Source organism: Epinephelus moara, chromosome 9, assembly GCF_006386435.1.
Source record: "Epinephelus moara isolate mb chromosome 9, YSFRI_EMoa_1.0, whole genome shotgun sequence".
In the NCBI taxonomy this organism is placed as follows: domain Eukaryota; kingdom Metazoa; phylum Chordata; class Actinopteri; order Perciformes; family Serranidae; genus Epinephelus; species Epinephelus moara.
Window position 1 is genome coordinate 1,572,417 of NC_065514.1, and position 27,950 is coordinate 1,600,366.

The 27,950-nt window shown below is 40.0% G+C and overlaps 1 protein-coding gene across 2 annotated transcripts; it reads left to right on the forward strand.

Moving 5' to 3' along the window:
- The first annotated feature begins 1,402 nt into the window (after positions 1-1,402).
- Positions 1,403-26,637, forward strand: ptpn11a (protein tyrosine phosphatase non-receptor type 11a). Of its 2 annotated transcripts, none has more exons than XM_050053833.1 (16): positions 1,403-1,690; positions 3,339-3,461; positions 9,420-9,614; positions 10,152-10,344; positions 12,772-12,891; positions 12,969-13,082; positions 13,185-13,281; positions 13,371-13,450; positions 13,671-13,829; positions 16,494-16,625; positions 18,516-18,670; positions 18,775-18,842; positions 19,000-19,151; positions 19,246-19,364; positions 20,320-20,425; positions 22,302-26,637. In XM_050053833.1, exons 1-15 carry the CDS (start codon positions 1,677-1,679, stop codon positions 20,387-20,389), a joined length of 1,791 nt encoding a protein of 596 aa, XP_049909790.1. In that variant the 5' UTR covers positions 1,403-1,676; the 3' UTR covers positions 20,390-20,425; positions 22,302-26,637. The 2 variants fall into 2 exon arrangements, with proteins under 2 accessions (XP_049909790.1, XP_049909789.1); XM_050053832.1 differs by having other exon boundaries at positions 1,404-1,690; positions 13,371-13,468.
- Positions 26,638-27,950: the final 1,313 nt, after the last annotated feature.

Here is a 27,950-nt window from a genome sequence, read left to right on the forward strand (position 1 = left end):
CCAGCTTCTTAAATGTGCAAATTTTCTATTTTGTTTACTCCTTCATGACCGTTAACTAAATTTTTTTGGGATGTGGACAGAACAAAACTTTTGAGGATGTCATCTTGGGCTTTATGACACACTGATCAACATTTTTTACCCTTTTCTGACATTTTATTGACATAACCAATCAGTTAATCGAAAAAAATGATAGACAATGTAATTGATAGTTTCAGCTTTGCTAACGCTTCTGTACTTTTACACAAGTAAAATTTTGAATGCTTTTACTTGAGTTAATGATCTGATTACTTCATTTATCAATGCAGAACAGTCAGCCCTAAATATCCTAATTAAGATAAAGTTGTTGTTTTTTTTTAAAGCTGAGACATTTAAGGTGAATTTAAAGTAAGTTGTATTTTCAGAGTTATCTCCTTTAAAAAAAAATTCTTAAGTTTTTTTATTAACATTTAAAAAAAGCAAGTCAATAAAGACACTTAAATACAGATTACAGTAGCACTATAACCAAGCTCATTTAGGAAGGAATGTGCACAGATGTTCATACAGACACAGGACTTTTCCAACTTAAAAACAAATAAATAAATAATTATCTAATTTAGAAATTAAATATATGGCTAGTTTTCAAAAAACGACATTTGGGAATAAAATATTTTTGCTAAGTCAGTTAAATCATTAATCCCAAACTCTGCTCTCTTGTCCTCCAGTTGGATACTAACTTGTATATTTTCATAATTTACAGTCATAATATTTTTCTCATTCTGGGTTGTCTCCTTTTTTAATTTTTTTTCTTTAAGAATTTTATTTACAGTTTAAAAAAGGCACGTCATATGACACTTAAATACAGATTACAGTATTAGTATAACCGAGCTAACTGCAAGGAAGTAGGGCCTTTCCAATTTTAAAAAAAAAAAAAAAAAAAAAAGGAAAAAAAAATCTCATTTAGAAATTAAATATGTCTCGTTTTCAAAAAACGATATTTGGGAATAAAATATTTTAATTAAATGAATAATCTCAAACTTTCTTGTCCTCCAGTTGTACACTAACTCAATATTTTCATAATTTACTGTCATAATATTTTAATTTTATAAATATTTTGACATTTTATTTTGTCTCCTCCTTTATTTTTAGGCTGAATATAAACGTCTGGTCACGTGATCTGTGCGGTGTGTGCGGTGGGCTGCGGAATGTTTCAGTGTTGACGCTACAGCGGCGCGGCCCGCGGAGGCGCTCCTTGCCGCTCACCGCTCGTGCCGCTGCAATCATAAAACAAGCTGCCACTGCGCATGCGCGAAGAGAAAGTAGATGGGACGCTTTAATTTATGTGTCGCTGTTCGCCGGATGGGCCGAGCTACTCAGCTCCGCGGCTTTACTGAGAAGCCTCAAAGCGGCGGCGAGGACCGGCCGCTCCGGGTGAGAAAATCCGCGCACCCTCTATTTTGTCGCATGTTTGGTGACGTCCAATAATCGACTTGCTGTGAAGTCTCCGGGGCCGAGGCCTAGAGACTTTTTTTGTAACGCGTAAAAATTTTTGTTTCGATGCCTGGATTTCGGTGCCCGTTCTGACCGGGTGTGAACCGATGAAGCACTTTATTCGGTGATTGAAGCGGAAACGGTCGGAAACGTTAGCCAGCTAATTGTAGCTACTGCTAACTGCCAGCGAGGAAGTGAGGAGCGAAAAAATGACATCTCGGAGGTAAGGAAAACAATGTCTGCTGGTTGTGTTAGCTGCTGAGCTAGCTAACTTTTAACTAAACTCAGCTGTGTGGATGCTGCCGTGTCCGTGAGCAAGCACCGACTGTGCCGACGGTTCTGGAAAAAAACCGAATAGCTAGTTAGCTAAAGAGCGCTTCATTTAGCATACACCGGCAAGTTAACGTTAGAGCCCAGTCAGAGGATGTGTAGGGTAGTAAACACCGTTACTATCTGTCACATACTCACAGCACAAAGTAGTTACAGAAGTACAGTTACATTGGAGAGCAACACATTGACAATATCAGCTAAACAAAGCACAAACACATGATTTAAATTAACCATAAATCTAAGTTAAAGACTACAGAACCTCCTCAGCAACACGAATCAGGTTTACTGCCAACTAGGTTTCCACATAGAAATAATCTGCATTTGTGTTTTTGTGCACACAATACACAGAAAGTGAAATACATATAAATAGTAAGCACTGAAGACGTGGACAGAGTACAGACTACTTGTACACACAACACTGAGGGGTACTATATTCACAGAGGGAGGCAGCCAGCAGTGTAAAGACAGTTATGAACAAAGACAGAGCAAACACTGATTGAGTCTGTGTCTGAATGAAGCCCAGAAATGAACCGAAAGGCTTGGCACAAAGCAGCCTCAATGAAAAGGACAGAAAAAAGAGAAATAGAAATGTAGAGAGTTTAATGTTTGCAATAAGTTTGTGTGTTTTATTTATGCGTGATGTTCAAGGCTAGTTTCCTCTCTGGAACAATAAAGTTGAAAGTTGTTGTAATGGTGAAACTGCTGTTTTTGCAACTGTAAAATGTGCCACATTTCAGGATCAGAAAACGTAGCATGCACAAAACTAATATCACAATATTTCAGGGTATTTTTTTGCAATAATAATGTTCTTGACAATATGACAAATTAGTCAAAATAAGTGATAGAGTTTCATAGTTTGCTTCAAATCTTCAGTAAAAACTAAATTGATCTAATTTCTCAACAGTAACTCAGAGTGAGATTCAGATTCTGCCACAATATTAATAGTTCAACTAAATAAAATCTACCACTAATTACACACTTAAGCTCCCAAATACAAAAAATGTCTCCTGGGATCAATATATATAAATCAACAGCTGATTTCTTCTCTAATCATCACGCTGTAACCTGTAACAGGCTGTTATGATACCACAACTATCACACATTCACATATATGGAGTTTTTTGTCGAGCTGCAAGTGTCACGTAGGTTTACATCACTAAAGGTTTCTGACAGAATCAGAGAGGAGAGGGAGAGACGCTGTGCTGCTGCCAGAGGAGCCGCTGAATGAGTTCCCTCTGAGCGCTAAGAGAAGTAAAACATTCAGGATGCCACAGTTTATTCCACACTACTGAAGCTGCTCCTCTTTTTGGAACCACCAAGGAGTTGCTCATAATTTCACTTTCAGCCATGCTTGTCATGATATGAAACATGATATTAATTTTTCATATCATATTAAAAATAAAACCCGTATTATCGTGAACAATAAGGCACACCCTAAACAGACACTCAGATCATCTGGTGGAAATTAAATGCAGTACATTTATTTGCACACAGCGCTGCACTCCACACTGACACTGATGATTGTTTCCTCCTCCTTTCAGGTGGTTTCACCCCAACATCACAGGTGTGGAGGCTGAAAACCTCCTGCTGACACGTGGAGTGGATGGGAGCTTTTTAGCCAGGCCTAGTAAGAGCAATCCAGGAGACTTTACGCTCTCAGTACGGTAAGTACAACGTACACTGTACGGGATGTATGATACTGTGTCTGCAGTTTTGAATTAACTTTCTCTGCTCTTTACGACTGTACCTGACAGGTGATGGTTAAAATGACACTTTTCTATGCTGTGTGCAGGCCCAGACGAAATCTATGGATTTTTCAGTTGTTTTCAGCTGTGATCCAGAACAAAAATAACCTCACACAATAATTTAAAGACTGTAATTACCTCAAGCAGGCTTAAAGAACTACTTAGATTTTAGAAACTTTGAATCAGACATTTTATTTAATCATGAATACTTCAAGAAAAAACATTTGTTGGAAAAGTCAATCAACAAAATGTGGGACACATTGCCATTAAATGGAAGGTTCAATATGGGGTAGAGAGAACAAAAATTTATTTGCCAGTTTGTTAACAGTAAATGTTATTTTTGACATTTCTTCTCACTACACCACTGACCTTGATTTTAATGCTCACTGAAAACAGCACACGATTGTCACACACATGCACAGGAAGGTGGAGGAGACTGAGACAACATGCTGAGTTTTATAAGCAGCATTTTTATTTCTAAAATTTGCAGTGTTCTGCAGGCGTAGGGGCCTGGTTATGGGTCTTGACTGCATGTGTTTCAGCAGGTGTGTCTGTAAGGCCTGAATAGAAGCTGCTGTTTCATAGTTTGTGTTGTTACCAGTATCAGTGTTGAGTTTATTTAACAGTCTTTTCAAAACTAAGCTTTATATTTTGATAAAATAGCCACCAACAAGTACAAGTTATAAATGTACTGGGCTCTCAAGATGTGATTCGTGATCCAAATGTAAACATAAAGGTAATAAAAGAGACACTAACCCCGGACACAAAGTAAATCCAGGTCATAAATGTTCTCTAATTATGTTTTATCTTTGTTTGCATCAATTTGCAAACACTGCAGTAAAAATGGCCACTATGTTTTTATGACATGCCGAGGACCAGATGACCAACTGAATGTCCCGTCCATATAACTCAGTTATCACTATTCATATTGTAAGCAACAGGGATTTTGCACTAACAGCCAGCAACAAGATAAAAAAGCATCAGCAGGGTGAGATGGGAAAGTGTTGGACTTCCTTTTAAGTGAATGTTAGATTATACCTACTTTTGGCTGTCATATGTACTGCTGCACTAATCAATAGTTTTATAAAATAGTAGATCAAATCACTATATAATTCAGCTGTACACGACCTCACAAACAGACATAGTGAGCGACTAGCTGGTGAACGTCTAGCTGCTTCATAGCCAGATGTTTCACTCAGGAGTTGGTGGAGCTAAAATGAGAGTAAATATTGGACTTATATTTATCAGGTGGACACAGACAAAACTTCACACGAATGATGACGTTGCTCTGTAAAAAGTCAAATGTTTGCTCACACATTTGACATAACTGCAAGATGGTATAGTGTGTTGTGTTTGCAGGGCCCGACAAAATCAATTAATGAGGCCGTAAAAGTACAATGTAATTCTGCTGCTCGATCAAAATGGTAAAAAACAAGATGGAGCAATGCCGTCATTGTGGTCAGTTTCTACTGGTTAGAATTCAGCCGAATCGTCCACAGAGGTCTCTTCCTCTCCAAAACAAACAGTCCTCATGATTAAAACCAGTAAAAACACTGAATAAAGAAGTTTCATGTTAAAAATCAGTGTTTCTATGATGTTGTTTGGCTTGTTTAGAAGGGGCTGCAGGTCTAGCTCCTGCTGAGGTGTGCTCGTGTTTTTCTCTGATAACTTAAGATCCAGACATTTGGGAAGTTTTAATCAGGAGCCGAATTATCTGTAGAGGTCTCTTCCTCTCCAAAACAAACAGACCAGGTGATATAAAGCAGTAAAAACACTGAATAAAGCAGTTTCAAGTTAAAAATTGGGGTTTTTCCGATGCTGTTTGGCACAACGGGGGCTGGGGCCGAGCTGTTGCTAACAGTTGCTCAACTTATTTCTCCAGTAACTTAAGATCCAGACATTTGGGAAGTTTTAATCAAGAGCCAAATTATCTGCAGAGGCCTCTTCCTCTCCAAAACAAATAGACCTGGTGATTTAAACTGATAGAAACACTGACTGAAGCAGTTTCACGTCAAAAATTGGTGTTTCTCTGATGCTGTTTGGCACAACGGGGGCTGGAGCCGAGCTGCTGCTAACAGTTGCTCAGCTAGTGTCTCTGATAACTTTATATCCAGACCTCCAAAATCTAAAATACTTCATCTGGTTAAAACATATAGTTAAAAATGACCAAGATTTAAAAAGTGTATTGTAAAAATGTGCCTTAAACTTGGATAGAAAGTCGATTTATAACAATCAAATGACACAAACCGTCCCCTTGATTAAAATGGGGTGTTTTTAGACTTTAAATGTGCTGTAGTATTCACATTGTTAGATGTTGCTGTCATAATGCTAATAAAAAGGTCTCCACAGTGAGTTCTGCTCCATCTTAGGCCTGCAGTCTGTTGAATGACAGTGGCAAACCAGCACTAACCAAAGAAGGAAGAGCAGCCTTTTGCTAATAAAAAAAAGTTTGTGGTTTTTATCTCAGGGCCTGTCGAGTCATAAATTTTTAAGATGACGTATCATTAACTCAGTTTAGCTGATGTAGCCAATGCTATTTTTGTCCCAGTCTCATATTTGAGCTGCACAGTCTCTCATCTCACACCATATTTACTTCAGATGGAAACAAAACAAGTCATGCTCCTCTGGTGGAAACGGAGACGTTTCCACAGGGAGACTCGTCCCCGCTGGTTCAGACCAGCACACGTCTGTCTCCTTTTGTGCTCATTCTGCCAGACTTAACCAGAAGTCATTCAGAGTTTCATGCTGCTGAGCTTCAGATCTGCCACAACTTCTTCTTTTTCTATTTTCCGAGATACTGGTGGTCACCTACGATGACTCAACACAGCTCGTACTGTCTATATCTGGTGTGTGTCACATAGATGTGGTGCTTTCCTGTTAGAAACTGAATGTCAGCGCCATCGCTCTGCCTTTGAAATATTTTATTTTTCATTGTGTCTCTCACACCTCATGCACATAACAGAGATGGCACTTATGTTGTGAGTGTTCTTGTGACTCTGTGTTTAACTATCACTTAGCTTCTTTTAATCATAATAAATGTACTCTGCATCTGAAGGGCTGGAGCATAAGATAATGTGTCGTAATGATGCAGTAGGGCTGCAAATTAGGATTATTGTCTTGATTAGTCGATCAGTCGTTGGTGTATGATATGGTGTAGTGCTGCTGGAATGTATCGCAACAACACTCTGCAACTTCTTTTCTCCATGTGAGGAAACAGAATATTTGCAGTTCACATAATCAAGTTAAAATTCAACTTATCTTTCATTTTTTTAAAGAGTGCGAAGATCAGTGCTTCACCAAAGCGTGTGTGAGACAAGAGAGACAATAAAGTCAAATGCAGCGGTCAGGGTTTGTTGTGCTTGTTTTGTCCGACCAACAGTTCAGAACCCAAAGATATTCAGTTTAAAGTCTCATAAGACGAATAAAATCAGGAAGTCTATTCATTTGAGAAGCGGCCCTCTAGATGAGGTCATAAAGTGTCATGTTGGTTCGGCCTCCTGAGATATTTTTGTGATTTTCTGTGAAAGTATGAGCTCATTGTGACTCTGCGGTGCTGACTTATTTAGAGTCTTCTACATTTAAAACTGGAGTATATCCATATAAATACATGTTTGTGACACACAAGGCACAATGCTGATTCAGCCTATTGCTGCCAGGGAAAGCTCTCCAAGTTTTGCAGTATACTGAAGTTGCGGCGACTTTCCTGCGTATCAGAAGTGATGCACTTACGTTAACCAGCCAGAGTTAAAGGGGGCGGGAGGACGGGAGAGACCATAGCAAAGGAGCAGTAGCTCGGAGTATGGTGGAAGCTATGGCGGAACATTCTCAGCATTTAGAGGAAGAATTGGAAAAAAAAGCCATCGAAGGCAGGGAGCTCACCTGCAGACATTAGGCTAGTAAATCTAGCCGCTCACTTGCCTGACTGAGCAGGTGGTAGAAAAGAATAAGAGACGTGTTTGGGGTTTTTTGTGGAGCAGATGATGGAGGTCGCTAAAGATTACGTAATCTCCCTTCCTTCTCATCTCTGTTCAGAGTTGCATAGAGGTGGGTGAAGGAAAAGTTCGAGCTTGAGTTTGAACATTTTTTCAGAACAATTTATAAACATTTTTTGGACATTTCAGTATAATTTTTCAAACATTTTATTAATATTTTTCGGACATTTTATCAGTTTTTTTCCTGACTTTTGAACATTTTTTCAGGACGATTTAATAACATTTTTTGGACATTTCAATTTAATTTTTCTCAAAGATATTTTTATTGAACTTTTTCACATATATATGGTACAGTTGTTAAGTGTTGACAGGAAGTTTGTAAAATACACAATCAACTCAGGTCGAGAGAGATAATCCTGTCCATGCCCAGTAGGGAGAAAATAAAAACACAACACAAAACAAAAAGAACTTATCTAACCCACCCACCCCACCCATGATTTCCAAGCCAGACCTTTACATAAGAGACTAAACAGGACAAATAGACCAATTGTACTTCATTCCTGGAGTGATACAGGTAACAGCTGGAAGTTGGGTTTCAATCTAAAAGGGTAAAAAAATAAATAAAGTAAAATAAAATAAAGAAATAAATATAAATTATGAACCCACGCATGGGCCAAAGGGAGGCATATAAATTATGAACCCACGCATGGGCCAAAGGGAGGCATCAGAGAGAGGACCGATTTATACGCTTGGTATTGCTGACGTAAAAACAGAGAACAAAGTGTGAGTAAAGGATCCAATCCCTAGCTAGTTTGAAGGTTATGAAAGTATTCCAGAAAAGGTCCCCACACTTTTTGAAACTTATCTTTGGAGTTACAAATTGAGTAATGTATTTTTTCAAGGTTTAGTGACGGGCACAAAGAGAAGTTGAGTTAACCAACTTAAAAATGGTGTCCCATATGTCCTCAGACAAGGTTAGATTCAGATCTTGCTCCCATGCGATTTTAACAATTTAATTTTTCAAACATTTTATTAATATTTTTCAGACAATTTATCAACATTTTTTTTGATATTTTATTATTATTATTTTGGATATTTCAGTATAATTTTTCTAACACTTTATTAATCATTTTCAGACATTTTATCAACTTTTTTTCTGACATTTGATCTTTTTTTTTTTCAGGACAAGTTTTCCACTTTTTTTTTTTTGACATTTTCTGACCTTTTTTTTTTTGACATTTCAATATATTTTTTCGAACATTTTATTCATATTTTTTGGACATTTTATCAGCATTTTTTCTGACATTTAATTTTTTTTAGACATTTCATAAACATTTAAATAATATTTTTCGTTCATCTTATCAACATTTTTCGGGCATTAATAATTTTCACACCCTTCATTAACATTTTTTCCAGACATTTCATTGTCATTTTTTAGGACATATTAATAATATTTTTTGGACATTTTACCAACATTTTTTCAGTGATTTTATTAATATTTTTTCAGACTTTCAGTGCAAGTGAGCATTTCAGTTACCCTGGAAATGGTAGTTAGTTGGGTGGTGTAGAGGATGTGGCCAAAACTCTTATATACTGCGCAGTTTTCCACAAGTTTAAGAGCAAGGTGGACAAAAGGGTTTTCCATGGGCACACCAACTTTCTGACAACCTGACAACCTGACAATTAACTTAAGTCTTAGTTGTTATCTGATAACAGCTGTAAGATAAAACAGTTTGTTTAGGAGCGAATAAAAGCTGACTCCAGGCAAGTAGTTTTCTGACCCACTTGACCCCGAAGAAAAACCGCGGCGTTAAACCCTGCAAGTTAATTGGAATTTCTGAAGAAACATGAGCTTCCTGTTGGATTTCTATGTGTCCCTGATGATGATGTTTTTACCCCCTGACGGCAGTATTTCTCTAAATGAATGTACTTTTTCCCCCTGCAGGCGAAATGGAGCCGTCACCCACATTAAGATCCAGAACACAGGAGACTACTACGACCTCTATGGCGGGGAGAAGTTTGCCACTCTGGCGGAGCTGGTGCAGTATTACATGGAGCATCACGGCCAGCTGAAAGAGAAAAATGGAGACGTCATTGAGCTCAAGTATCCGCTCAACTGTGCGGACCCAACGTCAGAGAGGTGAGCAGAAATATACATGTTCAGATTTCAGAGTTTTTTGCTACAGTTTAGTTCCTCAGCTTTAGCTGTATTTGGGGCATTTAATATGAAAGCAAGAGAACATTTTTTTTGTTTTCTTGTTATGTTCATTTACAGACACACACTTATTATATGAGTCAGCCTCCTTGCAGCAGCGAGGAGGCTGATGCAACTCACAGGAAAAACATTCTCGTTGCTACATAATGACATTAAAACCAGCTCCTTCAGTTTTTCTCTGAGGTGTTGATATGCTGAATTAAAGTCAAGTTTTATATTCACTCTCCAAACTTATAAGAAATTGGACATGGCTCCTTGCTCCCACGTAAAAAAAGCTGTAACATGTAATGATAATAAAAAACAATTAACTGTAGGGCTGTTGTACTGTCTTTGGCCCTTGATTAACTGTGCTTGTAAACAATAAACATCCTTGCTTATGTCTCATCAATAACGAGTGCAAAAAGAGTTTCATGAGTCGAACCCAGTCGAAACATATTTCGCCGTTGTGGTTGTTTTTGCCAGATGGTTCCACGGACACTTGTCGGGCCGGGAGGCAGAGAAGCTGCTGACAGAGAAAGGGAAGAACGGCAGCTTCCTGGTGAGAGAGAGCCAGAGCCACCCCGGGGATTTTGTTCTGTCAGTGCGGACAGGAGATGACAAGACGGACAGCAGTGACAGCAAACCCAAAGTCACTCACGTCATGATCCGCTGCCAGGTAACTACACACTTCTCAGCACCTTCAAGTTTCCCTGCCTCTCTACAGCACGTCCTCTCTGTTACATCAGAATATGTAGAAATGGAGACATTAAAATTTCTTTAATGCTGTGATACTGACTGATACAGATGTTTAGATGAGCTGCTGTGTCACTGCAAGGATCCAGATGTTTTTGTTGCTGTTTATTTAGTTTACTGGACGCTCTCTGGTGTTATAGTTTTCCATATATTTAACTTTTAACTTTTTATCAAGATTTTTTCTGACATTTTAATAATTTCCCTTCTGACATGTTACCAACCTTTGTTTTGGACATTTTATTAACATTTTTTCTGATGTTTTGATAATATTTTTCAGACATTTTATCAAGATTTTTTCTGACATTTTATGACCATTTTTTTCTGTCATTTTAATATTGTTTTCTGACATTTTACCAACATTTCTTTCAGACATTTTATTGACATTTTGATAATACTTTTAAGACGTTTTATCAAGATTTTTTCAGACATTTTGATATTTTTTTTTGACATGTTACCAACATTTCTTTCGGACATTTTATTGACATTTTGATAATACTTTTAAGACGTTTTATCAAGATTTTTTCAGACATTTTGATATTTTTTTTCTGACATGTTACACGCACACTTCTTTCGGATATTTTTATTAACATTTTTCCAGACATTTTATCACATTTTTTTCTGACATTTTAATAATTGTATCTGACATGTTACCAACATTTCTTTCCGACATTTTATTAACTTTTTTCTAGACATTTTGATAATATTTTTCAGACTTATCTAGCAGCTCCATAGTTTGCTTTGTCAGTTGGTCAGTCGGTCCAGAAAAGTTCCCCCACCCTTTGGCGTCCACAGTTTTCGCCCTAGGCTGAAATTTGTCTTGTGGGTCAAGTGTGTTTGTGTGTGAAGGTGTGTTTGTGTTCATGCCAGTTGGTTAAAAGGGGGTGTAAATATGGGAACATGACTTTCAAATGGATTTGGAGTTGCATAAGATGGAGGACAAGTAATGAGGTTGTGTTTGTGTGTGAATTCAAGTACACGTGAAGAAGAGGAGAGATCATTACACACAGTGATGCATCCTCTTATTCAAGATCATTCCAGCCATAGTCTGACTAAAACTGAACTGGAGCTTCTTATTAGTTAGCTTCTTAGTTTGACAACCAGAGAGAAACGTCATCATTTTCTTGCACCGTCTGATAGTCAGGTACCGTTGTGGGACAGACTACGATGGAATAAGTGTGTCTAATGTTGATTTTCTTTCATCTTAACACATAATGACATGTAAAGGCAGTATTATTAAATAATGTAAGGGCCCCACTGGCAGTAAGAGGTCAACAGACCCCACTGACCAGCTCTCCAGAGCCAGCTGCGTCCCTCCAGACAGGTGGTTGCCCTAAAGGCCGCATTAACAGCTGCCTGTCCTGCTCTCGCTCTGCTCTGAACCGTCAAACTGTCTGCTGAATTCTGACCTAAATCAGACAATGGGGAAGAAAATCTGCTGCAGAACAGACTGTGTGAAGAATGCAATCATTTCTGAGCCTTTTCAGGAGAAAATAAAATATAGCAAAGTGTCATTTGGTCACACTGCCTCGCTTACTTCCACGATTAAAGAAAATACATACTGTGAAATGTCATTAAGCTAGTTGCATACTCTTCATACTGTGCAAAAAATCAACAGTTAAAACCAACAAATGTAAAGTAACAGAAGGCAGCAAAACATGCATTTTGATATTTCGATTCAGAGAGATTTAGTATCATTACCTTCTGAGACACGTCTAACTTCAGGAACTCATCCTGAAAGTGGAGTACAGTGAAAACAAAAGCAGAACCTGTGAAGACGGGTACACCTGAAGTGACAGGTCATTGAGTTCCTGTAGTGGAAGATTCAGACACATCTGTGCTCTGAGGAAATCTTCTTGTTAACTGTTTAACAAGAAAGAAATGCATACAGATGTGTCAAACTTAAACCCAAACACACGTCAGGATCTTCAGTTTCTGTCCCCAAAAAGAGACGTGGCCTTGACGTTTTGCCAAATGACTGTGCGTGGCAGTCTGGTCTGTTGGCTTATGCACCTAGATGGCGGCGTAAATGTCTAACTAGCGAGTAAAATTCCAAGTGCTAACAGTTGTCTCATCTGCAAATGCCCAAGAAGTGCATGTTTAATAATGTATGGCTCTATATAGTCCTACTCATTTTAAACTACTTTAACAAAGTGATGGAAATGGGGTGAAATATTATGAAAAGGGGTGAAAATTGATTGGAAAAAATGTGTGGGAACCCTGACTCAGGATGCTGCAGTGCCTGTAAACATGTCGTCTGGTTTTTCTGAGTTGCTGTGTTTCTTGTTCACGCACATTTAAAAAAAAAAAAATTGAGACATGTTTGCTCATATGGCTGTTGCTTCTTCTTCAGCATGACCTGAAGTACGACGTGGGCGGAGGGGAGAAGTTTGACTCCCTCACCGACCTGGTAGAGCACTACAAAAAGAACCCCATGGTGGAAACTCTGGGCACTGTCCTTCAGCTCAAACAGGTACGTGTTTACCGTTAGCTAAGGCAGCATTTTCCTGAGTTGTAAATTCTGCTACTGACTCCCGCTCTCCTCCTCAGCCCCTGAACACTACCCGTATTAACGCTGCAGAGATTGAAAGTCGAGTTCGGGAGCTGAGCAAACTAGCGGAGGCCACTGACAAGGTCAAACAGGGCTTCTGGGAAGAATTTGAGGTGAGTGGTTCTGTCGTTTTGTCACGCCGCAGCTCACCTGTCCTTGTTTGCACGCTAAGGTGTCACGCAGAGATCTGACTCCCCTCTCTTTTCTCCATCCAGACCTTGCAGCAACAAGAGTGCAAACTGCTCTACAGTCGCAAAGAGGGCCAGAGAGCAGAGAACAAAAACAAGAACAGATACAAGAACATTCTGCCTTGTGAGGAAAAACCCTGACGGCTCTCACTATAACAACGTTTCACTTTCACCTGAGGGGATTTTTAAAAATGTTTTTGTTTCTGTTTCCAGTCGACCACACACGTGTGGTGCTGAATGACAGGGACCCAAATGAGCCAGGCTCTGACTACATCAACGCCAATATCATCATGGTAGTATCTGCTGTCATGGTAAACTCACTTCATCCTCAGGGAAACACACAAACATACACACACATACACACACACTTTTTATCCTGTACTTGATAAAGAAAATGTTGAATTGTGTTGATCAGTCATTCTTCCATGTGTGGTCAGTGTTTTTCTTTTAACTCCATGTGTTGTGTGTTTTCAGTTCTCAGCTGACCGTGTGTGTGTTTGTGTGTGTGTGCAGCCTGAGCTGGACCCAAAGTGCAACAGTACAAAGGTGAAGAAGAGCTACATCGCCACTCAGGGCTGTCTGCAGAACACCATCAGTGACTTCTGGAGGATGGTGTTTCAGGAGAACTCACGAGTCATCGTCATGACCACCAAAGAGGTGGAGAGGGGAAAGGTGAGCACAACAGACATACCTGACTCTGATTTTGAAACATCATTGTATTTCCAGTGCAGCTACAGTGTATTAATATCAGGTTTGTTGTCAGTCACCAGTGGTGGAAGAAGCACTCAGATCCTTTACTTGAATAAAAGAAGAGACACCACAGACTAAAAATACTCAATTCAAAATGTTACTAACATAAAAGTGCACAAGCATTATCAGCAAAATGTACTTAACCCCTTCCAGTCTATGACACTGGAGTTCTCAGCTTACATTACTGTCTGTGAGGCTGAGTGGAGGGCTGTGTTAAAGCTAGAGTGAAGATACTGGTAGCTTGCTCCAAAGTTGAGCTAAATTTTGGCAGAAAAACACTTGCATGGCCATTTTCACAGAGTCCCTTGAACTTCCACCTCAAGATATCTGAATGAAGATGGGTTCTATGGATACCCAAAGCCCCGTCTCCACCAAACCCTTTCAGTCCAGCACCTCTGGAACCAGCAGTAACCTTCAGACATGGTACCTAGACCCTCGGTGTGTTCAGACAGTCCTCTTAAATGTGGGCGGGGTTGTTGTCACTCACTGCTCCGTCCAGCACTCGCTGTATTTCCTCATCAGCGGTGACACAGATGGAAGTCTGCACCTGGTTTATCGTCCACAGAACGAGGCTGCACGCCCACATTTTCAGAACAAAATATAACAGGCTGCAGTGAGAGTCTCTCTCCATGGGATATTTAAAAATAGCATGGATTTTTCTGTGGTGTTTCTCAAGGCTGTGGTGTTTTAGTGTGATATTATTTTGGAGGGACAATTTTTATAAATTCTTGAGCAGTAAGAAACACTTCAGTTTAGCACCAAATCTGTGTAACAGATGGTATCAGCCTGCGGTCTCCCCCTTCAGATCCCCTGCCCCCCCTAAAAAAAGACAAAAATAAGTCGGTGGGGGTGGGGAGTAGAAGTGTACCAAAAGTAACTAGTACTCAACATGGAGAATGGCACAATTTCTTTGTATAGAATATGATGTTCTTGTGTTTTTATCACTAACAAATACATGTGAGCATTTTAATGTTGTAGTTCGTTAATGTGGAGACAATTTAATGCTGCGTTCCAGGCAACCTGTAACTCGATTAACAATTAACAACTCTGTAACAATGACCTTACTCCTCTAAACAATGATGGCAGCCCTATGGATGCGGTGTTGATGCAGGTGATACACAGTGAGAAATAGACATAAAATAACCCTAATGTTAACGCACTATTGGCAGCCGCTCTAACAGCTGGTTTCCAGTGCAAGAATAAATCAATACAAAATACGTTTCACAGATAACGTAAAATAAAAAGTATAATAGCATCTGTGACCTTAAGCGCCGTTTCTCCTCCTCTGTTTCGCTCAAATGAGGATGGAACCGCCACCTTTGGTGACAGAAGTGATCATAAACAAACATAAACCCTGCACGGTCCGCCATGTTGCTTTGAGAGTTTGGCGTGACTTGCCTGGAACGCTATGAAGTCGTGAGTCGTGACTTGAAGTGGTGACTTGTGGGCTCAGAAACTTGCCTGGAACGCAGCATAAGATACTTTGTGCACTTCTGGGTAGATTAGTAGTGTAGTGCTTAGGGATGCACCGATCTGATATCTGGATCAAATATCGGCCCCGATATCATCAAGATAGATGCTTCGGGTATTGGAAAATGCAACCTATACCTGAGGCGATCCTTTCCCTTTAAATCTATTGTGACGTGAGCTACGTCATACGTCATGGAGCGAAGGAGAGAATCTGCTGTGTGGAGGTATTTCACACTATTCCAACTGCTGCTGCACAATTGTTAATTTTTGTTAAACATAAATAGTTTTGGGGCGTCGGTGGCTTAGTGGCAGAGCAGGCGCCCCATGTACAAGGCTGTTGCCGCAGCGGCCCAGGTTCGAGTCCAGCCTGTGGCCCTTTGCTGCATGTCATCCCCTCTCTCTCCCCCCTTTCACACTTAACTGTCCTGTCCATTAAAGGCAAAAAATGCCCAAAAAATATCTTTAAAAATAAATAAATAAATAAATAGTTTCATTTTATCTTAGGAAAGAACTGTGTAGTCATCAATGCCTGATGCCTCTAGTCTTTTCTGTTCTACATGTAAAGGTATATAGCTTTTTAGGTCAACCATGGTATGGGATCAGTATCAGGTATCAGCTGATACTCAAAGCCGCGGCATCAGGATCGGTATCCAAACTGAAAAAGCTGGATCGGTGCTTCAGCATCGTATTATATGTTTTCATGTAAACTGTAACTGACAAATAAATGTAGTGGAGTAAAAACTACAATATTTCTATCTGAAATGTAGAGTAGAAGTATGACGTAGCATAGAATAAAAATACTCAAGTAAAGTAGAAAAAGAGCTCCACATTTATCAGCTACAGTGTTAATTCATCAATAATTATAATCAATGAATATAAGATATATTATTCTGAAATGGGTCGTTCTGCATAGTGAGTGTTTTTATCACTTTAAGTATATTTTTGATGCTGATACTTTTGTACTTGAGTAATAGTTACTTACCGAAATGCAGGACTTGAACTTGTAACAGAAAATTTCTACTTTTTAAAAAGATCAGAGTACTTCTTCCACCTCTGCTCGTTAGCCAGCAGCATCAGAGGAAACATGTCAAAGTGAATGTTATTGTGTCCCAACAGAGTAAATGTGTGAAGTATTGGCCGGACATGTCGGCTCTGAAGGAGTACGGAGCGATGCGCGTTCGCAACGTCAGAGAGACGGCGGCACACGACTACATCTTAAGAGAACTGAAGCTGTCTAAAGTTGGACAGGTAAGTCGTGTTTGTGTGTTTACATGTAGATGAAGTGGAAGCTCAGAAAATCTCCTTTTTTTTGGAATTTATATTTTCAGATTTGGGGAACATAATTTCAAATGAGTGTCGTAATGATGTCTACTAGTTCTTAACCTAAGGTTAAATCCAATCTGTAGTGAGGAGATGCAGTTTCACTAGATGGCACTAGTGGTGTTGAAGTGAACATTTAATGAACATTGTGCTGCTGTAGTTTACAAGCAACACTAAACAGATTCCAACATTACTGCTGCTTGTGCTCAAAATATCTGTTTAGTAAATGTGTTGCAGATCAAGTGAAGGGTGTTTGAGTTTGAATTTTCAATTAACTTTAAATCTCAGTGTTTTAATGAATTGGGGCTACTTTAAAATGGACTCCATGTGAGCTGTAAAATTAAAAAAAAGTGCTTTTCACATGTTAAGATGACAAAATCCTTTCCACAAAAAGACCAAGAAAAGACCAAACACCAACAATGACTGTATCTGTGTTTGCATCAAAGCCTTATATATTTTTTCCTCTGTGCCATAGAGCTCCATTGTTGTCCAAAAACTATTTAAAGCACGTCAGTGAGTCACTGCTGCACTGGGTGACATGTTCCTTTTATAAAGATGAACATAGGCATTGTAGTTAAATTTGACTCAGTCCCACACACACCTTCCTGCAGCCGGAAATACTCACTGGAGCACCAGATGTGTATTAATACGCAGATAAAAATAGTCCCCTACAAATGTACTATTTTCTCCTGCTTGAGTCACGTTTGATAAAATGTTAATTGGCTGATTAAAGCCTCCTACAGGCTGTGAGATTTTAGCCGTCTTCTAAGTTTAGTGAAGCTACACTGTGCAACATGGATCTGATAAAAGTGGGTATGCCATCAGGTTTGATGTCTGCAGACTGTACGATGACAGCGCCTTCTGAACAGCATACAACTAACATGAGTCAAGCCCTTCTATAGCAGCATTTATGTGTGTTGAAAAAGTCTGAAGAGGAGGAGGAGGAGGAGGAGGAGGAGGAGAATGTGGACGCAGTCATGGCTGAGGAAAAGAACCCATTGTGGCCAATTTTGCAATGATAGCTCTTAGTAACTATTTATTAGCATCTGCTAGCATTTAGCATTGTGCATCATTTCAGGCTGCATTTCTATTGGTTGGTTAGTAGACGGAGGTGGTAACAGCAGTCACACAGTGAGATGGTCATCCCAAATTTCTGACACTGTCGGAATTTTATCCCAGATTGTCTTTGATCAAACAAGGTATTTTTATTGATAATTCAGTAAAAATGTACAGAGCATCAGCAAACATAGAACGAACAAAGACAAAAAAGATAACCCCACCCACCAACCCGAGAACAAACAGAGAGAGCCAGACCAGCCAAAGGAAATCCAGTAGACAAGAATGAATGTGTGTCGCTCCCTCTCTCTCTCTCTCCCACTTCGCACTTCGCTTTCCTGTCGATTAAAGGCAAAAAATGCCCCAAAAAATATCTTAAAAATTTTTTTAAAAAAAAAATAATTTAATTTTAATAAATGGAAAAATGACGACAAATGAATTGACTTGTGTGACATAAGGAGTATGTAGTATAGCATGTTTCATTACATTTTTTCAGCTGCCATATTTACCATAAAAGCTGCCGTGGGGCAACCAGCCTCCAAACATTGTTGAAAAAGTTTTAAATATTAAATCCTAGACACATTGTTGTTGTTTTTTTTTTTTTTTTTTTCATTGGATTTGTTGACCTTTACAAAATATAGATAGATTTCCAGCCTTATCCTTTCAAGAACCTCAGTATTAATGTATTGATTACGATTAATTAAACTGTAACGAAGCTCTTTCTGTGTGTTGAATGTCGTTTTTGTTTTGCGTGTTTTTCAGGGGAACACAGAACGCACAGTTTGGCAGTACCACTTCAGGGCCTGGCCGGACCACGGAGTCCCCACTGACCCCGGCGGTGTGCTCGACTTCTTAGAGGAGGTCAACCTGAAGCAGGAGAGCATACTGGACGCTGGGCCTATAGCGGTACACTGCAGGTACACACACCTGATTAAACTAGACATAGATCCTCTGTAACAGACAACACAAACGGTCACAGAGGAAACCTGCTAACTCAAAGACTGTCTCTCATGCTCTTCAGTGCAGGGATCGGGAGGACAGGAACGTTTATAGTGATCGACATCCTGATAGACGTGATCAGGGAAAAAGGTGAGTCCTGTAAATTTACACTGATCACTACAAGTGTCAGTGTGTCGTGGCTCTCACTCACTCAGGCTGATGTATTTTAGACACTCCTAATGTCACTGTGTTTACGTCACCAGTGCTGAGGCTGTTATCAGTGTGTGATACTGTTGTCCTGCTGCAGGGGTGGACTGCGACATCGACGTGCCAAAGACCATCCAGATGGTTCGTTCTCAGCGCTCTGGGATGGTGCAGACTGAGGCGCAGTACAGATTCATCTACATGGCTGTGCAGCACTACATAGAAACGTTGCAGAGACGCATAGAGGAGGAGCAGGTGTGACGCAGATAACACCACCATCACTCTTTCCTGTTTCACTTTATTTCTCCTGCTCCTGTCTCCTAACCAGCCTCTGTGTTCTCCTCTGCAGAAAAGTAAGATTAAAGGGCGCGAGTACACCAACATTAAGTACTCTTTGTCTGACCTGACTGGAGGAGAGCAGAGCCCTTTGCCTCCTTGCACTCCTATTCCTACTCCCACCTGCACAGAGTGAGTAAAGCTGTCCGTGAAGAGCAGCTGTTTAACTTGCATTTATACCATGGTCTGGTTGGATACTCTACTCTGATTGGCTGCAGGGGTCCTTTAAAAACTGATAATCGTCACTGTTCTGAATGAATGCACCGGCTCCATATTAGTGTCAGTATCTGTCATCTGTTTACAAGTAATTTACAACACTGAGAGTAATGTTAGTCCTTCAGTGCCTCGTCCTCTGAACACCACAGGATGGAGACTGTAACACCCTGCAGGTACCACACCGCCCCCCTGAACTGAAGCAATCATTTCACATCCCATCAGCTATTCAAATTGCTACTTCAGACTGCGACCGACAGTAACGTTACACATGGTGTATTGTTTGTTTGTGGAAATCTTGATACTGATTTTGGGGACGATGATATGACTGATAGTTAGCCAGTCTTCTTGTTTAACGTACTGTCAACTTATGTTTACTGTTTGTCAACTGTATGCAACGTTATTGTCTTTGACTCTTGCTAGCATAACGTTAGCTTTCTGGCTAATAGCTGGGCTAAAGGGTTCCATGCTGTGGGCGAGTAGAATATCTCCTGTTGCAAGATCATATCTGAGGTTCGTCCTGTTTACTGGAGTATTAAATAAAGTTTCTTTTGTATAAGAACCTTACGGGGTAGCAATGATTGTTCCAGGTATTAGACAAACCCTCAGGTGTTAGCATGGAAACTGAGATTTTGACTGCAGAAAGCACAAGTTACACTGGTATAAGTGGGATAATGTCATTCAAGGAGTCCATGATCACTTTTTATTGGCCTCTGCTGTGCATTAGACGGTTCACGCCTCCATGTCAGCCATTAAAAAGTGATAAAGGACATCTCGTCGGGCATTACCCCTTACTTAAAAAACAACTGTTTGCATCCTTGTAAAGAAAGCCTCATCTGTAGCTTGTCATTAAAGTGTATGTGTGTGTTTATAGGATGAGGGACGACAGCTCCAGAGTGTATGAGAACGTGGGTCTGATGCAGCAGCAGAAGAGCTACAGATGAGATTCACCTTTGACCCCAGTGCTCTATCAGTTCCAGGTAAATGAAATGACAAGCTGCTCATATAGAAATCACAATATGAGACTGTAAAATCTCAAGTAAAGATAGGAATTATATTGATAAAGGCAGTGAGGGTGTTTGAATGGCCGGTACTATAATAGCTCACATGGTAAGTTCAGGATAATGTACATGTCCACAGCACTAGTTTCATTCCTGTTTGCTAACATGTTCACCCTTACGCCAGATGTGTTTTTAATCAAGTTTGATCAAGTTTAAGCTTTTTTTTAGCTTGTTACGCTGCCCTCAAGTGGCTTTAAAATGATTTTTCAACCAAGAAATACTGTTTACCTTTACAAATTGCAGTTGCTTCTACTTTACCATTCTTTTTTGCGACCTTTATATAAGGGGGACAGATGCAAAGTATTATGCAGGCAAGGCAGAGTGGGTTATTTTACCTGTCTTGTTTTAGACGATGGAGGAAGATGATGTGAGTGGTGCGTTCAGAAACACTCATTGTGAGTGTGGGAGCGCACTCTGACACAAACTGGAGCGTTGATAAATTGGGAGCGCTGTGTGAATGTAGTGTTGGGTTATCCAGAGCAGCGCACTCTCAGAGTGGCAGAGCGCACTCTGGACACTCTGTCTGTGGAGACGGAGCAGCAGAGCGCTGAGCGGAGTGAATGTGTGATTAACTTAACCGTTGGTTCATTCATGTAGAAATATAACGCTCCGTTTCTTCCACCAACAGGGCTCTCATTTTAGTGTAGAGCGTCAGACTGAATTTACCAACGCACCATGTCAGGTCACTCACTCTCCGGGACCGCCAGTGTTACTTGAATAAGTAAACATCTGACGATTATTTCTCCGGTTAAGGCCCATTTATGCTCCCTTTACGTACAAAAATGTATACGTCCGTTTCAAACAATGTTACCGTCACTGCCCACATTCTTCCATACGCCCTTTACATTGGCATGGATGTTAACCAATATATCCACCATGGGGCAGCCCAGACTCAAAAGTTTATGACAACAACAAACTCAAAAACAAACATGGCGACTGTGGAGGAGATATTGATAATGTACCTCTTGCATAAAAGACAAAGTCTCTAGTACTGCCGATGAGAGAAATTGACGATGAGCATCATTTCCAGTACTTTCGGATGTCCGCCGGGGCATTCGATAACCGCCATTGTTATTTCTTCTTTGTGTCTCACTAGAGCTACGTATCGGGTAGTGACAGCAACACTGCCCCCACGGTTTCTGGTGGTACTGCTCTGTTTGGCCCGTATCCATAAGCTTTATGGAAACATGCAGAAATATGGACGAAATGAATGCGGAGCACAGACAGAAGGCTCCGTCCGTATCCGGATCCATATTTAACGTTGAGCATAAATGGGCCTTTAGTCGACTAATCATTTTATCGAAAAATGTGTTAAAATGTTGTTAAATGTCGGTCTGTCTCTCCGAAACTCCAAAATTATGTCATCTAATGTCTTGTTTCATACTCACGCCAAAGGGTTTTAGTTCACCGTCATGGGAGAGTGTGTAAAGCTGCCAATATTTCAATGTAACAAGCTGCAGTAAGAGTATTTTGGGTACTTTTATAGTACTTTTCTATGAAAAATGACTCAAACCGATTAGTCGACTACTAAAATAGTAACCGATTATTTTAATAGTCGATTAAGTTAGCGTTCCAGAGAAATCCAATATTCCTCTTAATCCCTCCCCAGTTTCTGATGAGGTGGACATGATAACATGACTCCTTCTATTCTGGCTCCCAATAACACAACAAGACAAACACATTTTAACACTCCTATGGAGCCTACAACCCTGTGGGGGAGAGGCAGCTGCACCTCCAACATCCCTGTTGAGAATATAGTCATTAACATTTTTCTTTTTCTCTCTGTCTCCTCCAGGATCTTGATACCTGACAGTTTTTTCGCCAGCCACACCTTGACGCCTGAGACTTGACCGTAAATGACATGGAACAATGGAAAAACACACACATACAAAAACAAGACACAAAAACGTGAGAGACACCAGACACCAGGGTCCTCCTGCTCTCACTCATCCCACATGAACATTTGCCCTCTAGTTGAATTCTAAACCACTGTGATGATCATCAGAAGAGCCTTTTGAGAAGCCTAACACGCTAAATCCTACTAAACCACAGTTTCTGGGTTTAGCCTTTGTAAATCTCACCCCAAACAAGGGCTGCAAACAGAGAGCACTCTCCTCAGAGGGAAAACCTAGCTAACCTTTGCTCATCTCTTTTTATTTTAATTAACCAAAGGAAGGTTATGTAGATTGTTTGTAGACTGAAGTGAGGAGTTTTCTGACAAAGGCCTGTGCCAAAACCACAAATGATTTAATCCACATCTCTCAGCCAATTAGAAGTCTCTATTCGGCCTGTTCAGCCTTTTACACGGTGGGAGACGAGGACATGTGGACAACAGTGAGGCGAAATTTCCAGTGATTATTGTCTAGTTGTCACTGTTCTATAGAGTAATGTTTCTGAATGAAGAACTATCGGCATTGTAGTGTGACGCCATATTTACTGTTGATTTGTAATCCACTGACTTCTGAACATGAATTCCTTTTTTTTCTGCTCCAGAACTGCCTTGAAGAGAAACCTAAATTCAGGCTGTTCAGAGTGTGAATTAACTTTTTTGTTGTCGTCCACATGGGTCTAATATGCTTTTTTTTTTTTTTTTTTTTTTTTTTTGAGGGGGGGAGGGGGATACACAGAGTCTGTAAGTTAAACCATTCCTGAGCTCAAGCCGAATGCCCTTACTGCTGCACTTTTATTTAGCAGCATTAACAGTTACAGTCAAGCCTTGATTCACCTGGTGGATTCATAAATAATGTAACCTGGGGTTTAGACAGAAGTTTCTTCACGCCTGCACTTCTATGTCAGAGTCAGTGTGATGACATATTAAGATTTCAGGGGAGTCTGTTGTGTATCTCAGTTGCAGGCATCGCCACAGACGCACGGCTGCCAAAAAAACTTTGTTTTTTAAGTTTTTTTTAAAAGTGCATATTACTTTTTTTTCATTCTTTCTTGTTTTTGTTTTTTAAGACAAATGCCTTTTGTGTACCATTGCCTATTTTGAGCACCACATGTACTTAATTTTTAAGAGTCACTGTTTTAGGAAGCAGTCACACACCTCTCAGCTTTGGCACTATAGATAGTCATTGTTGTGGTTAGATATTGTTGGCCTGTGATAGTCAGCTGGATTCAGTAGTTTAAACACACTAACACTCACAGACACACTTTTCTTTTGTCTTTCTGTTCATGTTAATCAAACATTTAAAGAATAGTTTGACATTTTGGGAAATTTGCCCATTCGCCTTTTTGCCGAGAGTTACATGAGAAGATTGATACCACTCTCATGTCTGTAAGCTAAGTATGAAGCGTCAGGCAGCAGCGGATTAGCTTAGCTGAGCTGAGCTGAGCGTAAAGACTGGAAACAGGGGAAGGCAGCTAGCCTGGCACTGTGCAAAGGTAACGCCATGACTGTGGGTGGAAAAAATAGCCATTTTTGATGAGAAGTTTGATACCACTTTAATGTTTGTGTGCTATATATAAAGCTACTGCTGATTAGCTTAGCTTGAGGGCTGGAAACGGGGAAACAACTAGCCTGGCTCTGTGCAAAGGTGACGCCTTGACTGAGAGGGGAAAAATAGCCATTTTCAATGAGAAGATGGATACCACTACTGTGTGTGTGTGTTCTAAATAAAGAGCTATAGCCGATTAGCTTAGCTTAGCTTCAAGACTGGAAACTGGTGGAAACAGCTAACCTGGTTCTGTGCAAAGGTGACGCCACGACTGAAGAGGGAGAAATAGCCATTTTAAATGAGAAGATTGATACCGCTTTCATGTTTGTATGCTAGATGTAAAGCTACTGCTGATTAGCTTAGCTTAGCTTTGCTTTTAGACTGGAAACAGGTGGAAACGGCTAACATGGCTTTGTCTAAAGCTGACCGCAAGACTGTGGAAGACAAATTAGCCATTTTTAATGAGCAAACTGATACTGCTCTTGTGTTTGCGTTCTAAGTATAAAGCAACTGCTAGTTAGCTTAGCTTAGCTTTAAGATTGGAAACTGGTGGGAAAGGCTAACCTGGCTCTGTCCTAAGGTGACGCCAAGACTGCGGGGGGAAAAATAGCCATTTTCAATGAGAGGGTTGATAGTGCTTTCGTGTTTGTATGCTAAACATAAAGCTAGGTAGCTTAGCTTAGCCTAGCCTAGCTTAGCATAAAGACTGGAAACGGGAGGAGGCAGCTAGCCTGGCTCTATCCAAAGGTGACTGTAAGACTTCAGGGGAAAAGATTTGACCCTGCTATTATGCTTGTATGCTATATATACAGCTACTGCTGATTAGCTTAGCTGAGCTTAGCTTAAAGACAGGAAACAATCAAAAGCAGATAACCCGACTCTGTCCACAGATAACAAAATCCACCAACTAGTTTCTCCAAAACTCATTTACTTTGCCCATTACGTTTTGAATTAATTATTTTGTCAGTAAAATGTCAGACAAAACTGAAACGCCCTATGTAATCATCTTCATCTGTACTCAAAGCAGCCACGCCCTTAATATTACGCAACTTTAAGCCTTAATGAAATACAAAGAGGTGAGTTATATAAAATAATTCACCCCCTGTACAGTTGTCATGAACTTGGAAATTTGCGATAGAGACCAAAACCGTTTTTGTAACAGGCTGTAAACATGTTTATTTCTGCTGTTAAGCTGGACATTTTAACATGGGGGTCTCTGGGGATCAACTCGCTTTTGGAGGCAGCCTCAAGTGGCCATTAGAGGAACTGCAGTTTTTGGCACATCTGCATTGGCGTTGGTTTCATCTTGGTTTTATCCAACCCACAGTCCAAAAATCCAAAGCTATTAAGTTCATTATCAGGCATGACAAAGAAAGGTGTCAAACTGCATTTAAGAAGCATTAAACCAGCTAATGTTTGGCTTTTTTGCGTAAAATTTACTTAAATAATTCTGCCAGTTAATTTTCTATCAGTCGTCTAATCTTTGCAATATCTTGAGTATCGATCTTTTTTTAAATAGCTCTTGGTGAGAAAGCAAATTGGTGTATTTCCCCAAATGTCAAACTATTCCTTTAGCTTCATTTTCACAATCAGCAGCAGTATTTAGAAAAGTCTGATGTTTTGGATCTGCATTGTTATTTCTAGTGATAATCCACAACATTCATTTCAAACGCGTGGCCTAAGTATTTTCTTTTCGTCAAGCCTTCCCATCACGACGCCTTGAGAAGCTGCAGTCTCGAGATCGAACTCACTGCTGACTCAGAGTCTCTCCGTTGAGATAAAGGAAAAGAAGCGGCTCTCCTCTTTGCCTTGAGGGACAGTTCTCAACAACCACTGATCCAGGATTGAACAGCTTCTTTCTGTAACATTTAAAAAGAAAATCATGAAATCAGTGTTTTTTCGGGGGCTGCTTCCTCCCACCGGAGGACGTCTGCTAACGCCCGGCTGCTGCTTCACAGCAAGTGTTCTTTGAAATGATTCCTCTCCTCCCGGGTGAACGCCATCCACTGACTGAGATCTTCTGTAGTGTGGTGTACTGTATGCAGTTTTATCGTCACAAAGGGATGAGTTTGTACTTGTCTCATGTTTCGTGGAGTGCGTGCTTTGTGGTGTTTTGTGTCCTGTGTGTGCGAGGATGTGCGTATGCGTGTGTGTGTGTGTGTGTGTGTGTGTGTGTGTGTTGTGAGAGTGCGGCTGCCTATCAGCCTTATACGTTCTTGGATACTCTTTTGTTTTTCTTCCCAGATGATAAAACTGCTTTTCCATTTATCATGTAAGCAATTTTAGATGCATAGACGTGCCTTCTATGCATATGCCTATGTGTATGTGATAGCTATTAAAAAAACAAGACAGTGCTCTTTAGTTCCACCGCCATTCAAGAACCTGTAACACTTAAATGTGAATTCTTTCATCCTGAACAAAAAAAGGAAAAAAAAAAGGTGATCGCAATGCAAACAAACTATATTTTTTAACATGTATATTGTACATGAGTACCTGGTAGAGGAGAATGTACTTACTAAAACATATCTACTTGCCAATAAGATATACTGTATGTATATTCCTACAGCTTTCTCTCTGTGACACAGGGAGGGACCTCTCACAAAGCTTCAGAGGTTTTATTGTATGACTTTCAATGCAGTTAACCATGTTAACTTCCTCAATAACAATAAATGGCAGGCTCATGCCTCATTAAGACCGTGTCTATATGTTTCTTTTACTGCGCTATTTACACGTTTGTTTGGTCAGTGTTGCTTGATTGATGGCCAGTAGGCGTGTCGCGATGTCAGTATTGACGATAACTGTGATAGTTAAAATATTCTAATCATATTAATGATACACAGATGATAATATTGTGCCTCTTAAAATATTTATTTATGCTCTTGTTTTGTCCTTCCCCAACAACATCTGGTTGCCTTTCCTCAATCGTTTTGTCCAATTTTGTGCAGTTATGGTGACAGACTCTCTCTCTACCTTCCCACACTTGTATTTTGAGTGTAAATCATTTCCCAAAAAAGAGACAAAACGATTGATAATCAAAGTTAATGATGAATTTAACTGATAGCTTCTTTTTTGCCTCGCACTGGCGATATCTGTGGTCAGAGGTATTATGTTTTTTTTGTTGGTTTTTTTGGGCATTTTTTGCCTTTAATGGACAGGACAGTTAAGTGTGAAGGGGAGAGAGAGAGGGAGAGACATGCAGCAAAGGGCCACAGGCTGGACTCGAACCCAAACCGCTCCGGCAACAGCCTTGTACATGGGGCGCCTGCTCTACCACTAAGGCACCGATGCCCCGAGAGGTATTATGTTTTTGGGTTGTACGTCCATCCGTCTGTTCGTACGTACAACCCATCCTTGTGAACACGATATCTCAAGAACGGCTCAAGGGGATTTCCTCAAAATTGGCACAAATGTCCTCATTGAAGAAAAACTGATTTGAATTTTGGTTGTCAAAGGTCATATACCTGGAGGGAATTTCTTTAAATTTGGCCCAAACATTTACTTGTACTCAGTAATGAACTGGTTACATTTTGGTTGTCAAAGGTCAAGGTCACTGTGACCTTGCGTCTGCATTATTCTTGTGAACACGATGTCTCAAGAACGTCTCAAGGGGATTTCCTCAAATTTGGTAAACATCCGCACTGACTGGAGAAAAAGTGATTAGAATTTTGGTTGTCGAAGGTCATATACCTTGAAGGAATTTCTTTAAATTTGAAACATTTACTTGTACTCAACAATTAACTGGTTGGATTTTAGTGGTCAAAGGTCAAGGTCACTGTGACCTTGTCTGTCTTTTCTTTAAATTTGACACAAACATCCACTTGGACTGAAGAATAAACTGATTAGAATTTTGTGGTCAAAGGTCAGTGTGACCTCACAAAACATGTTTTTGGCCATAACTTCAGAATGCATTTTCTAATTATGACAAAACTTGACACAAATGTTGAACAGTATAAAATAATGAAGTGATGACATTTTATATCCAAAAGGTCAAAGGTCAGCTTGACTGT